General features: G+C 40.7%; 1 protein-coding gene across 2 annotated transcripts in view; it reads right to left on the bottom strand.

The window, feature by feature from the left end:
• Positions 1–12,144, bottom strand: part of SPEF2 (sperm flagellar 2) — a 237,957-nt gene that overhangs the window by 139,745 nt on the left and 86,068 nt on the right. For both annotated transcript variants that reach the window (XM_082264268.1, XM_082264269.1), the window contains exons 11-12: positions 8,259–8,478; positions 831–961 (exon numbers count right to left, since the gene is read on the bottom strand). In XM_082264268.1, the coding sequence (XP_082120394.1) occupies positions 831–961; positions 8,259–8,478 (351 nt within the window). The remainder of the gene's footprint in view (positions 1–830; positions 962–8,258; positions 8,479–12,144) is intronic.

Genomic DNA, 12,144 nt, shown 5'->3' with positions numbered 1-12,144 from the left:
CCATTTCTCTCCAGATTCCCACCACAATCAGTAACTAGTTCAAAGATCTCCAAAATTGTGATCCTTCCATCCACAATTTTCTTGAGACACTACTCCTAGGACAAGCCAGGAGTTATGATGACTATGATGCGAGATAGCTTAACACGATTACACATATTTGGCAGGTGAAACAGTTCACATAGATATGTGTCAACTGTTAGGCTGTTGAATCTGTTGGCTGCATTTTTTTGTCGAGCTAAGAACATTTTCAGAAAATAACTGTTGATCATGGCAGAAATGCAAGGTCCTTGTCACTTCCTGTGAGATGAAGTGGTAGCAAAAATAATGTTATCTTTCTTCTGTAAATGATTTGTATCCCCATCCCTCATGTAACTGGAGATTTGTCTATTAGAGCTCATTTACACTTATGCTTGGCAGTAAAAACACACAGTTGAGCAGTGTTTTTACTGCACCCAACCGATTCCCCTTAAACTGCACAGGCAGCGGCCAGGGTGTACACATGCTATGGCCACAATGCTTGGTTTCACAGTAGAAATTAAACCCGCTAGCACATTCGTTGGGCACTACCACCCACCAAACGTGATCCATGCAAGTAAACAAGGTTGCGGCGCTGTAGTGCAGAATTTAGAGGTCAAAACTAGTGATGAGGAAGCAACATAATGCTTCCTCAATGCCTGTCAAACACCACTGAAAAGCAATCTGAGTGCAGATCGCATTTCAGAGTGGTAGTCTTTGCCGTATGTGTAAACCAGCCCATAATCTGCCTAGAGTTTGGCTTTAAACTTTGCTGTGAAAACAATCATTACCCAAAGTTCATCAAATTGTAGTACCTTATTTTCCTGAGGTTCCTCTTGATCTGTATTAGCAGATGTAATGACCTCTTGCTCCATCTCATTGTCTTTATAGGCCTGTAAGGCCTCTTTCACTAAGATATCCACACACAGCACCTCGATGCTGAAAGCTAAGAATAATAAAACAATTCTTTAAATAGAGTCCATGGGGTACAGCAGTCTACAATGCAGAACAAGTCATTTTACAAGACTACATACCAACAACTACAGTATGCAAATCTTAAAGATGAAATTGGGCCTAAACAAGTACTGTGTAAATATAAGGCCTTGTTAACACCTAAGCATTTTCAGCTCGTAAAACGCTCATCTCTGAAGTCTCAAAACGCCCAACAAGCAAAATCCCTGTTCACATATGAGCGTTTTGTCGCCTGAAGCGAAATGACTGAAGCTCAAAAAAGTACATGAGCTTCTTTTTTGGCAATTACAAGCATTTTTGTTAGATGGCAATGCCTGCATCCAAACACCTGCAAAAATCGCAAACGTCCAAAAAATGCCTGAAAAAACGCCCAAAAAAACCTGCCTGAAAATGATACGCTCAGGTGTGAATGAAGCCTAAGAGCTATGTATATTCTAATTTGAATCTTGACGCCCTTTGTGTTTTTTTTCCAGATCTTTGCAGTAATTCAGCATGAAACAATTTTCAGGATCAGCTTATAGAGGGAGGACCTGGGTCCTTCCCAAAGCTCTGCTCTTTGCACAGGTTATGTGCAGCTCAGTCATGATGTCACCACCACTGCTACTAGATACCTGGGTTTGCAAATGCATGTGGTGCATACCAATTGACTTCATACCTTTTGTGGTTGTTGAGGAATATATTTAAATTTTTTATTTTTTTTTTTGTGCCTGGAGTTTAACTTTCACCTAATCACTTGCAAGCTTTGGCAGTTCAAACCAAGCATATTGTAAAAAATGTTTTAAAAAAATGCATAAGTAGAGATTACCCTCAATGAAACTCATATTGACTAGCAGTGAAATCATCGATTATCAGTTGAAAGTGTTTGCAAATTTTAATTTTTTTCCCACCCACTTTTCCTCCCACTTACTGAACCTCTTAATCTATCAGGGAGGTCACCCTCCTCTTCAGAGAAGCCTATCCTAGCAACACCTAACAACCGTACTTCCATTTTCTCCATCAGCCAATCCCCCACAGTTTATTGCCTTCTGTTTCACTTGACCCTCCCTTCTAGATTGTACGCTTTAATGAGCAGATCCCTCTAATTCCTCCTGTATTGAATTGTATTGTAACTGTATTGTCTTCCCTCATATGGGGAGGTGGGAAGAGATGGAGCCAAATACAACTTTTACATAGAAAAAAATTTAAAGAATCAGGGAATTCCTTATATTCATTGATAAAATATGACTACAGCATGGGCAGTCTATATATAGATAAATAGTTACATAGTTACATAGTAGTTAAATAAAGACAATAGTCCATCCATTTAAACCTGTGTAGGTGTGTGCGGCCGTAATCATCTCTCATACCCCTGAATGTTCTGATCCTTGAGATGTACATCCAAGAGTCTTTTGAAAGCAACCATACTTCCCACAGAAGCCACCTCTTGTGGTAGAGAATTCCACAATCCTGTAGCCCTAACAGTAAAGAACCCCCCGCGTTGCCTGAGGTTAAAACGTTTCTCCTCTAATCGCATTGTATGCCTTCGAGTCCTCATGCAATCCTTTTGACTGAATAGCTTTTTTTCTATGCCGAGATCACCATTGAGGTATTTATAAATTGCTATCATATCTCCTCTCAGGTGTCTCTTCTGCAGGGAGAATAAATCAAGCGATTGCAGACGCTCCTCATAATTAAGGTCCTCCAATCCCCTAATTAGTTTAGTTGCCCTTCTCTGGACTCTCTCCAGCTCCAACACATCCCTCCTGAGGACCGGCAACCAGAACTGGACAGAATACTCCAGATGTGGTCGGACCAGAGTTTTATAAAGTGGAAGGATTATAGTCTTATCTCTGGAGTACATCCCTTTCTTTATGCATGCTAATATTCTGCTGGCTTTGGCAGCTGCCGCTTGATATTGCATGCTATTGCTTAGTCTATCCTGTACCAAGACTCCCAGATCTTTCTCCATTTTTGATTCCCCCAAGGGTTCCCCCCCCTAAAGTGTATTGTGCTTTTATGTTTTTAGTCCCCAAGTGCAAAACCTTACACTTCTCCACATTAAACCTCATTTGCCATGTCGTTGCCCACTCTGTTATTTTGTCCAGGTCATTCATTACCACAGCTGTGGGTAGAAAAAGTCAAATGATATGATCACTATGTGGAATTTTTATCATTCCAAATGTTTGTAATTTTTTATACCCACTTAAAAAAGATCAAGCCGGCATAAATAATGTTTGCCTTCAAGGAGCTTACAATCTAAGGTCCCTACCTCATACACATACACATACTGGGGCCAATTTAGAATGGAGTCAACTAGCCAACTAGCATGTCTTTGGAGGAGAAACCAGAATACTCAGAGGAAACCATCCGGGCACAGAGAGAACATGCAAACTCCAGGCAGGTAGTGCCATAGATGGGAACAGAACCTACAAACCTAAGGCTGTTAGAAAGAAGTGATAACCACTTATCCACTGCGCTGTCTGTTGGGCCTCTTATCTCAATATAAGACTGTCAAAAATAATTTGTCTGGTTCAAACTACAGACTTTTTTCAGTCTTTAATAACATTAGATACTTACATTGCTCCTGGCAGCTAGAGACCATGTGATCTTTGCTTTGGAGTATCTATAGGTCACATGAGGAAGCTCCGCCACTTTTTTTTATATTTGATGATGCTGATATTTATCTTGTTGACTCAAAAGAAGTGTATTAAACTTCATTGTGTGCTTTACAAATCAAGATTTTGTATTTTTACTAAAAGCCTGACATCGCTTAATTTGAGGTTAAAGCGTTTGTTACCCCAACACTTCATATTCCTGATATGTGTCTGCTGTTTCATGTACTTGTATGATAAAGTATCCTGTTCTCTTTGTATTGCTTCCTTTATGTGAAATCCCTGGTGTTCCTGCCATTCCCTCTCCAATTAAAACCTGACCACACTTAGCAGGAGAACACATCGTGGTCAGTTCTCTAGCTGGGAACTCAGTATGCTCTCTTCCAATGATAAGACTTGTCCTAACACGCCCCCGCTGCAAAGCCATTCTATGGGAAGCTCAATGTGCTGCTGCCTCTCCTCCCCCAGCTCCTATGCAGCACAGAGAACGTGATCACCTACAAAAGGGGAAAAAATATATTTATAATTTTTTTCTATTTCTATACAAACATTTTTTGTCTTTTTTTTCTATTTTAAACTGAATGGGTTGTTTTGGTGATCGTTTACAATCACTTTAAGTCCAACTGTCAGACCTATGCCTGCCCACCTACCTTCCTCTGCTCTCGTTGGATTAGGGGTAGAAGCTGAAAGCTATATTTGTAAATGCAGGTAATAGTAAGTATCTCATGGTACTATTATTAAATTTAAAATGTTAAAATGGTTTGCTTGAACATGTGATTTTTAACAAGGCAAAGTGTAAGCCTAATAACAGCCAATCAGAATCCATATAAAAGCCATCTGATTTTAGCAAATTGGAATCCAGTAGGTTCCTGAGGATTCTGTACTGTGCACCTCAACCTGCGTCATTGTTTGCATTGCCATAGTCCATGTGCTCAAAAGTCTCATTTCAATATAAAAATTCAAGACAAGATGCATAATTTAGTCATTAGGGATGAGCAGAGTGCTTTTGCTGAAACTGATTTTGCAGCGAAATTACAAATTTCAGCAAAATTTTGCTAAAGCGGAAGCTCTCGATTTGGCTCATTAAACTGCTTAGGTAAAATATTTTTCTTAAAAAATCTTTTTTTTCTTCGTTTAGAGGCTGTTTTGTGTGTGCGGTATTTGTTTTTATTGTCATTGTTTTGTGACTTTAGCAAACCATAGATTATACAATTTTCTTTCCTTCCACCATGGGTGGAAGGAAAGAAAATTACTTAATTCCTCCCCATCAACACAGTCAGTGTTGATGGGGGAATCCCTCCTGCAGCGCTATTGGGTTCAGCTGGCAGGAGGGTGCGGAGAGCCTTCCCTTTTGGCAGAATGCAGTGATCTCTGCCAGTAGCTATAGCCACTGGCAGTGATCGCGTGAAAAAATTTACCAGTTGTACTGAAGTCGATTGATGGATTGACTTAAGTTGAACCAGCCTGCCCACAGATGGATCGAATCTCGGCTGGTCCCTACTCAACTGGCCGAGGTCCGATCCATCTTTGGATGTCTTTCAAAGTAAAAAAAAAAAAAAAGGGATCGTATTGAAGCTAATGAGGGTCCTTTTTTGGCCCAAAAACAGATCCAACATAGGTGAAAGGCACCAAATAAAGCCGTTGAACCCTGAAAACAGCCAATAACCACTTTAATTTCACCTTACTCATTGATTCCAATGCGTTCACTGAAATTATGACATTTTGCAGAAATCTGATGATTTTCTATGAAATGCCTGTAAAAATTAAAACTCAAAATGAATTTCTCCCATCCATAATAGTTTAATCTATATTCCACTTTTTAAAAAAAATAAATGCACCCATATTAAAAAAAAATGAAAGAGGGCATTTACATTTTTTGGTTATGAGCCTGCAAAGCATGATTATGGGATACACAGGCTTGTACAGACTTTTCCTCCAGCCCCAGCCCCAAGTCTGTACTAAGGGGTGCACCTTCAGTTATAGAGCTGGAGAAAGTATTAATCGACTACAAATGCGGTAACATCACTGCACGTGTGCTCCATTGAGAACAAGGTGGAAGATGGGATTTGTAGTCTCTCCATTCACACATCTCACATGTGAGTGGATGATGTGGTTTTGTGGGCTGAGCCACAGATAGCGGCATATAATTTAAGATTAAACAGAAGCTTGCGGGGAGAAGCACCCCACAATTCAGGTACAGTAGGTGGGGGGTGGATAAAAAAGGTGGTGACTTGGTAACGGCACAATTTTACAACCTAAATAGGTGTAACATAAATGTGAAAGGTGAGTTAGCCATTAACCGCTTCAATACTGAACACTTTTACCCCCTTCCTGCCCAGGCCAATTTTTAGCTTTCAGCGCTGTCACACTTTGAATGACAATTGCACGGTCGTGCAACACTGTACCCATATAACATTTTTATAATTTTTTCACACAAATAGAGCTTTCTTTCAGTGGCATTTAACCACTTTTTATTTTTTTGCAATACAAAAGAAAAAAGACAGCGATCACCATAATACACAATGAAAGGCATGGATAAAAGCCTTTCATTGTGTACAAATGTCATGTGATCTGCTGTGATTGGCCACAGCGGTCACATGGTACCCGCTGCAGGCCGGTACAGTGATCATGCCTGACGAATGGGTTCTACGTGGCTCTGAAACGTTGCACTATATGTTTTTTTGATATTATCTTCTTTGCAATAAAGCTTTTTGGACTGCTTTTGCAAGATCCATGGTGTGCTGGCGAATATGTATCTACTTGTAACTGATCCAGTGGCCAGCTGGTGATCGCTTCAGCACCCAGTATACAGGTGAAAACGAAAGAAAAAATTGTGCTAACCATAAAGATAATTAGTGCCGGTTCACACTGAAGCGGCACGACTTTCGGGGCAACCTGTGAAGTCAAGTGCACCGCGACTTCGGCACGACTTGCACGGACTTCATAAAATTAATGTCTATGCAAGTCGCCTCCAGGTCACCCCGAAGTAGTACAGGACCCTTTTTCTAAGTCGGAGCAACTTATGTCGCTCCTATTAGAACCGTTCCTGTACTACACTATGGGACGCGACGGTGCGTGACTTGTCAGGCTGACCAAGTCGCCTGACAAGTCGTACTAGTGTGAATGGACACTAAGCGGCTGACACAGACAATTGACAACAAATTGTTAAACAGGAAAAATGTATAAAGAAGTGCAGCGCTAATAATCAATAAACGCAGATAAATACATAAAAATATGTATAAGCAAAAATATAAGTGAAGTGAAAGTCCCAAGTGGTAGGAGTGGCATAAATGTCCAGTTAAGCAGTGGATGATCACAGTGCTCAGCAGGTCCCGACACCAACAGGGAATGGAGATACTATATGCTCACCAGAAAGGTTGGACTCGGAATGCCATATAGCATCTGGGTCAGAAGAGCTTGATATAACGTAGGTGGGTTATCCAACACAGTACATAATTCAAGGATGTTCCAATGGGATCTTGTAGCAAATGTGCCGTTACATCAGAGACTCCCCAAGGCTCCCATACAGCCAAGACATGGCAAATGAAGCAAAAGGGGCAAAAATAGTGTAATACTGCTAAAAAGTATTAAATAAATGTCAGTGGCCACGCCATTGACAGCCTACTGATGTTATCTGATATGCTATTCTCCAAGAGATGTCTGTAAGTGTATCTTGGTTTTTGTTTATTTAATATATTATATATAGATTATTTTTTTTTACTTACCTTGTAATTGTAGAAAGAAATAATCACCTATTTTCCACTTCCTCCCTCTGTGGCCGTGGCCCGCACCGTCACTTCCGGTTTGCAATGATTCCTGGGAGCTGAACGTCATCGCTCCCAGGAATCAATGCAACGGCACCGGCCCCTATCGTCACTTCCGGTGCGACGCCGCATTCCCTGCTAAACAGCTTCTGGGCATGCCCAGAAGCTGTGTAGGAATGCGGCGCCGCACCGGAAGTGACGAGAGGAGCCGGTGAAAGCGCATTCTGGGAGAAGAAGACGCGGAAGAGGATGCAGAAGAGGATCGCGCTGGCTTCAGCTGCCCACAACAGAGATGGCAACGCTGTCGAAGAAATTTTATAAGTGAGTATTTCTTCTTGCAGGTGTGCCAACCTGGGACAGATCAGATGCTAGCCATTGTGGAATGTACTAGCCCTGACTGTCCCGGGGGTATGTTCATTGAAAAAATGTTTTTGTGCCCGGAACTCCGCTTTAACTGGACATTTATGTCACTCCTACCACTTGGAACTTTCACTTCACTTATATTTTTGCTTATACATATTTTTATGTATTTATCTGCATTTATTGATTATTAGCGCTGCACTTCTTTATACATTTTTCCCAGTATACAGGTGCCTACAGACCAGGAAGGTGTGCGATAGGAATATGAACTTTATGGTAGAGTGATCTGTCATCAGGCGTGTCCGGTGGACACGGCGGGTGACAGATCACGCCGGAGCACGGCCCGTGGGGTGCGATCCTGAGAGGATGCCATATGACGTCCTCCCAGAACAACAGTGCTCCTGCCCAGCATATTGTCAAATTTGAAGGGGAAGGGGTTAAATAAAACATGTACCATTGTGTAGCTAAGATTCCTAACTTTGTCAGTGAGATCACCAGGACACGAAAGCCTTAAAAAACCTAAATAATTCTACTTCCGAAGTAAATGATACTTTACCCTTTGCCAAATGCTTGAGGCTGTTGCTCTTTCCAGAGAAGTTCTTCCCAAGAATGCAGCCTTTGATGGGGAATGGAGGAAACCCAGGTGGCGGTGTGTTGGCTGGGGGCGGATTGACAATATCCAACAGTCTATGAACCACATGGCCTAGGATGTTGTTGTTGGGTGCAGGTGTCTTCACCTCAGAGTCATCAGATAAAACCCACTCTCCTGACATGGTCTGTAAAGAATCAGGGAATATGTTATACCACATGGACCAATCAAGACAGATGTATACTGATATTAATCTGTGGGAAGAAACCAATGCACTAACCATTTTCACAGAAGTGGTATACTTATTTTTAGAGTAGAGCACATCTTTTATTTAAATCCTTATGGTGGATGCAGTAAAGGGGCTACGTGTATGTAAAGCCAATTCCTTTTTTTTATGCTTTGAATAGAGCAAGGAGTGTTTTGAACCTGTGTCAGGTTCACTGCTAATATTTATTGCTGTAGGTCTATTGTGTGTGTCCCTTTTGCAGACATGCCCTCTCTCCCTATTTGTCCTACTGAGCACTGTCACTGAAACAAAATACAATAAAAAATCAAGCATTTTTGGGTTGTCATCAGAACAGGAATAGAGAAACAACTGTCCAAAAGGGGATTCCTACTCACTTTGGAGAGGTTTCCTATTAGCGGTACTTTCTGTTGTGTGTACAGAGCAGGAAGTGAAAGGAAATCTCCCCACGAGACACACATGGCAGTTTTAAATAGAAATGAAAGGCAAAACATTTGTGTAGAGACATATAAAAAAAATATAAATAGCTTTTTCTTTTTATAAATTATCACATGACCTCTGTTTGCAGCTGCACTAGGGACTTGGTGGGGCAGGAGGGGGAGGAGAAACAGCAGAACATTAATTTTTACAGTGAATGGCTGTGCAGGGAGGGCATGTCAGCACAAGTCAGAAGTTCCAAGCACAGACAGAAAACAGGCTATGCTGTGGAGGATGTGCTTTAATGCCTAGCATGGTCAGTTTGAAATAGGAAAGCAGAAAGACTGGCATGATCACCAGATATTTCACACAAAGGAAACAATGGGGTCCCATATTTTGTTGAGAGGCACGGGTGTAAAGAGGCAGAATAAAAAATAAACCCACAACCTGTGTGTCAAGGACAAGCAGAGTTTTGGCAGAAAAAATGTTTGATGCACCAAGCACATTTAGACCTTGAGCATTCATTTATTTCAATGGTCAGAATAAATTATTATTCTAACCAACAAAATAAATTAACGTCTAAGTCAGGGTTTCTCAACCAGGTTTCATGGAAACCTAGGGTTCCTCCTGAGGTTGCTAGGGGTTCCTTAAGCAATGGGCAATTTCTGCCTCTCTGATAAGTTCCCAATGACACCAATGTTCCTTATAGATATCTGTAAGGGGGTAATTCTTCCCAATGATGACAAGAGTAAGGAGCATTCGTCCCACTGACTGTCACACTAATGTGTCATGAGTTGTAGATTTTTAGCAGGAGTTCCCCGAGACCAGAAATGTATTTCAAGGGTTCCTCTGTGTTGAAAAGGTTGAGAAAGGCTGCTCTAAGTGCTTGACGTGCCTAATGCATCTAAATGCATCACACGGGCTTACAAGCGGAAAAGATTCTAGGAGAGTTAGCATAATGTCCAGTGTGCTTGAGGCCTAAATCTCACCTTCAAACAAATACTAACTACAAACTAACTCCAATACCTACTGATCCAATTTATACACTACAGAGAAACAAGAATTTTTAAATATTAACATACATTGATTCAAATATATGAAATTCTATGAATGGAATATGAATAGATCATCCGCATGTCCTCCATTCATAGATTGTGTTTCTTTCATTGAAGTTGTAGTACTAGCTTCTATTAATGGAGAAGCTGGGCAAAAAGGACGGGCATACTTGGGCACTCCTAATAAGTGCCCGTGACTTTGATGGGCAAGAGACATATTCCACTGACAGTATTTTAGGCCCCTTGTATAAATCTCTTGTGTTTTTTATTTTAACTGCACTTAAGGCTTTAATTATAATAAAGGCCAATTAAAAAGAAATAAAAACAGCGTATTTTTAGACCATCAGACCATTCAAAGTCAGTGAACAACTAATAAAAGCTATTTTTGAATTGCACTGTGTGTAATCCTGTAAATTAATGTCATCCCCTGCTAAAATGGGAATATAGGGACAAACCAGTTTAACACAATACTATATGTAATCACACTGAGTTGCAGGTCCAATTTTCATTATATGTACTGGTGTTGGCTGGGTTAGATGTGTGAGAAGACAGAGTTAGGACTGTCTGGAGATCTGCTTTTACTTTCGTATACTGCTGCTGTGTATAGTGGGACAGTATTATTTTTTCACATATATCTGGCCAAAAAACCACATCAAGGAGACCTAATTCACAGGGTACCTGCTTATTTCTTGAATGCTAATATATCTTTAGTATGTAGGTCATGTAATCCTTCTCAACTACATGATGTAAATAAAACAGGGCTTTTTTTCTCAGAGAATAGGTGCAGGAACTCCTCCCTTCTGAGTCACCCTTCATCTCTGCCCCCTACCCACCTCTGAGCACTCTTTTGGCTCCACCCCTTCCCGCCTCCCAGTACCCCCCTTTTAGAGAATACAAAATCAAGTATCATTCTGTGCTACGAAGTAAATTGTATGGGTTTTGATAGACCCCACTCCAGCAACCATAGACCCCCACAGCAACACGAGATCCCCAACACAACAACAGACCTCCCCCCAGCAACAATGTACCACGGCAGCAAAATATCACCCTAGCAACAATAGACCCCTGCAGCAGCAACAGATCTCCCAGCAGCCAGCATCAATAGACCCCCCAGCAGCCAGCAACAATAGAACTCTCCCTCAATGGTAGATCCTCCCCCCCCACCCAACAACAATAGATCTATTCAGCAACAATAGACTCCTACAAAAAAATAGATCCCCACCAGCAACAATACACCCCGTGGCAGCCAGCATCAACACCCTCCAGAACCCTCCAGCACACCTTGCCATAAAATACATTCAGTGTTGGAGGTGCCGGAACTGCGTTCCCCCATGTTCTAACACCTCCAAAAAGCTCTGGAAATAAACTTTAAAAATCACTATGTAAAGGGAAAAGCACTATGTAAAGGGGAAAACATTTTTGCCAATTTTTACTGTACCAAGGTCTCTTAGGGGTGTGTTTATAAAAACATTGCAGAGATATTCGCCCTTGGGGAAAATATCAAATGTTATTAGTCTATTTTCTCTCCCGGTCAAATGTTATGCCTCATACACGTAATGAAAATATCAGTCAAATAATTGTAGTTTTTTTTTTTTTGCATGCTAGACTCATATTGAAAACAAATAGGTTACTAGAGTTACGAAAATCCAGATGAAACAGAATACAACTTCCCGTGATGATGAAATGTATTGTATTGTATTCTTTAGTTCCTGAGCATGTGCAGTCTTGTTTACTCAATTTTTTTACGGATGAATACTGTACTGATTAAACTAAAATATTTTGTTCTGTTATCATATGAGAAAAATTTTCATGCTTGTCCCTTTATTTAATTTCGCATGATCTGTCGTGATCGACTGTCAAAACCTGTGTACTAGCGATCAGATTATCGGGCGGTCGCTCAGAAAGCAGTATTTTTCGTCCAATTTTCTCATTGTGTGTACTAGGCATTATTGCTTTTATAAGAAAAGAGTGAATCTGGAAATACCACATTATGGCTACCAGACAGAGCTGATGATTATAGGAAATAAACACTTATTTACTATCATCGTCACCTTCATCTAGTGGCCATAATGTGGTATTTCTAAGTGTATGAAGAATAATATTAAACCTGGAGAGAAAATAGCCTAATAACATTAAA

The sequence above is a fragment of the Pelophylax lessonae genome, assembly GCF_965119305.1.
Source record: "Pelophylax lessonae genome assembly, chromosome: 1".
NCBI classification, from domain to species: Eukaryota; Metazoa; Chordata; class Amphibia; order Anura; family Ranidae; genus Pelophylax; species Pelophylax lessonae.
This window is presented reverse-complemented; position numbering and strand designations above follow the sequence as displayed.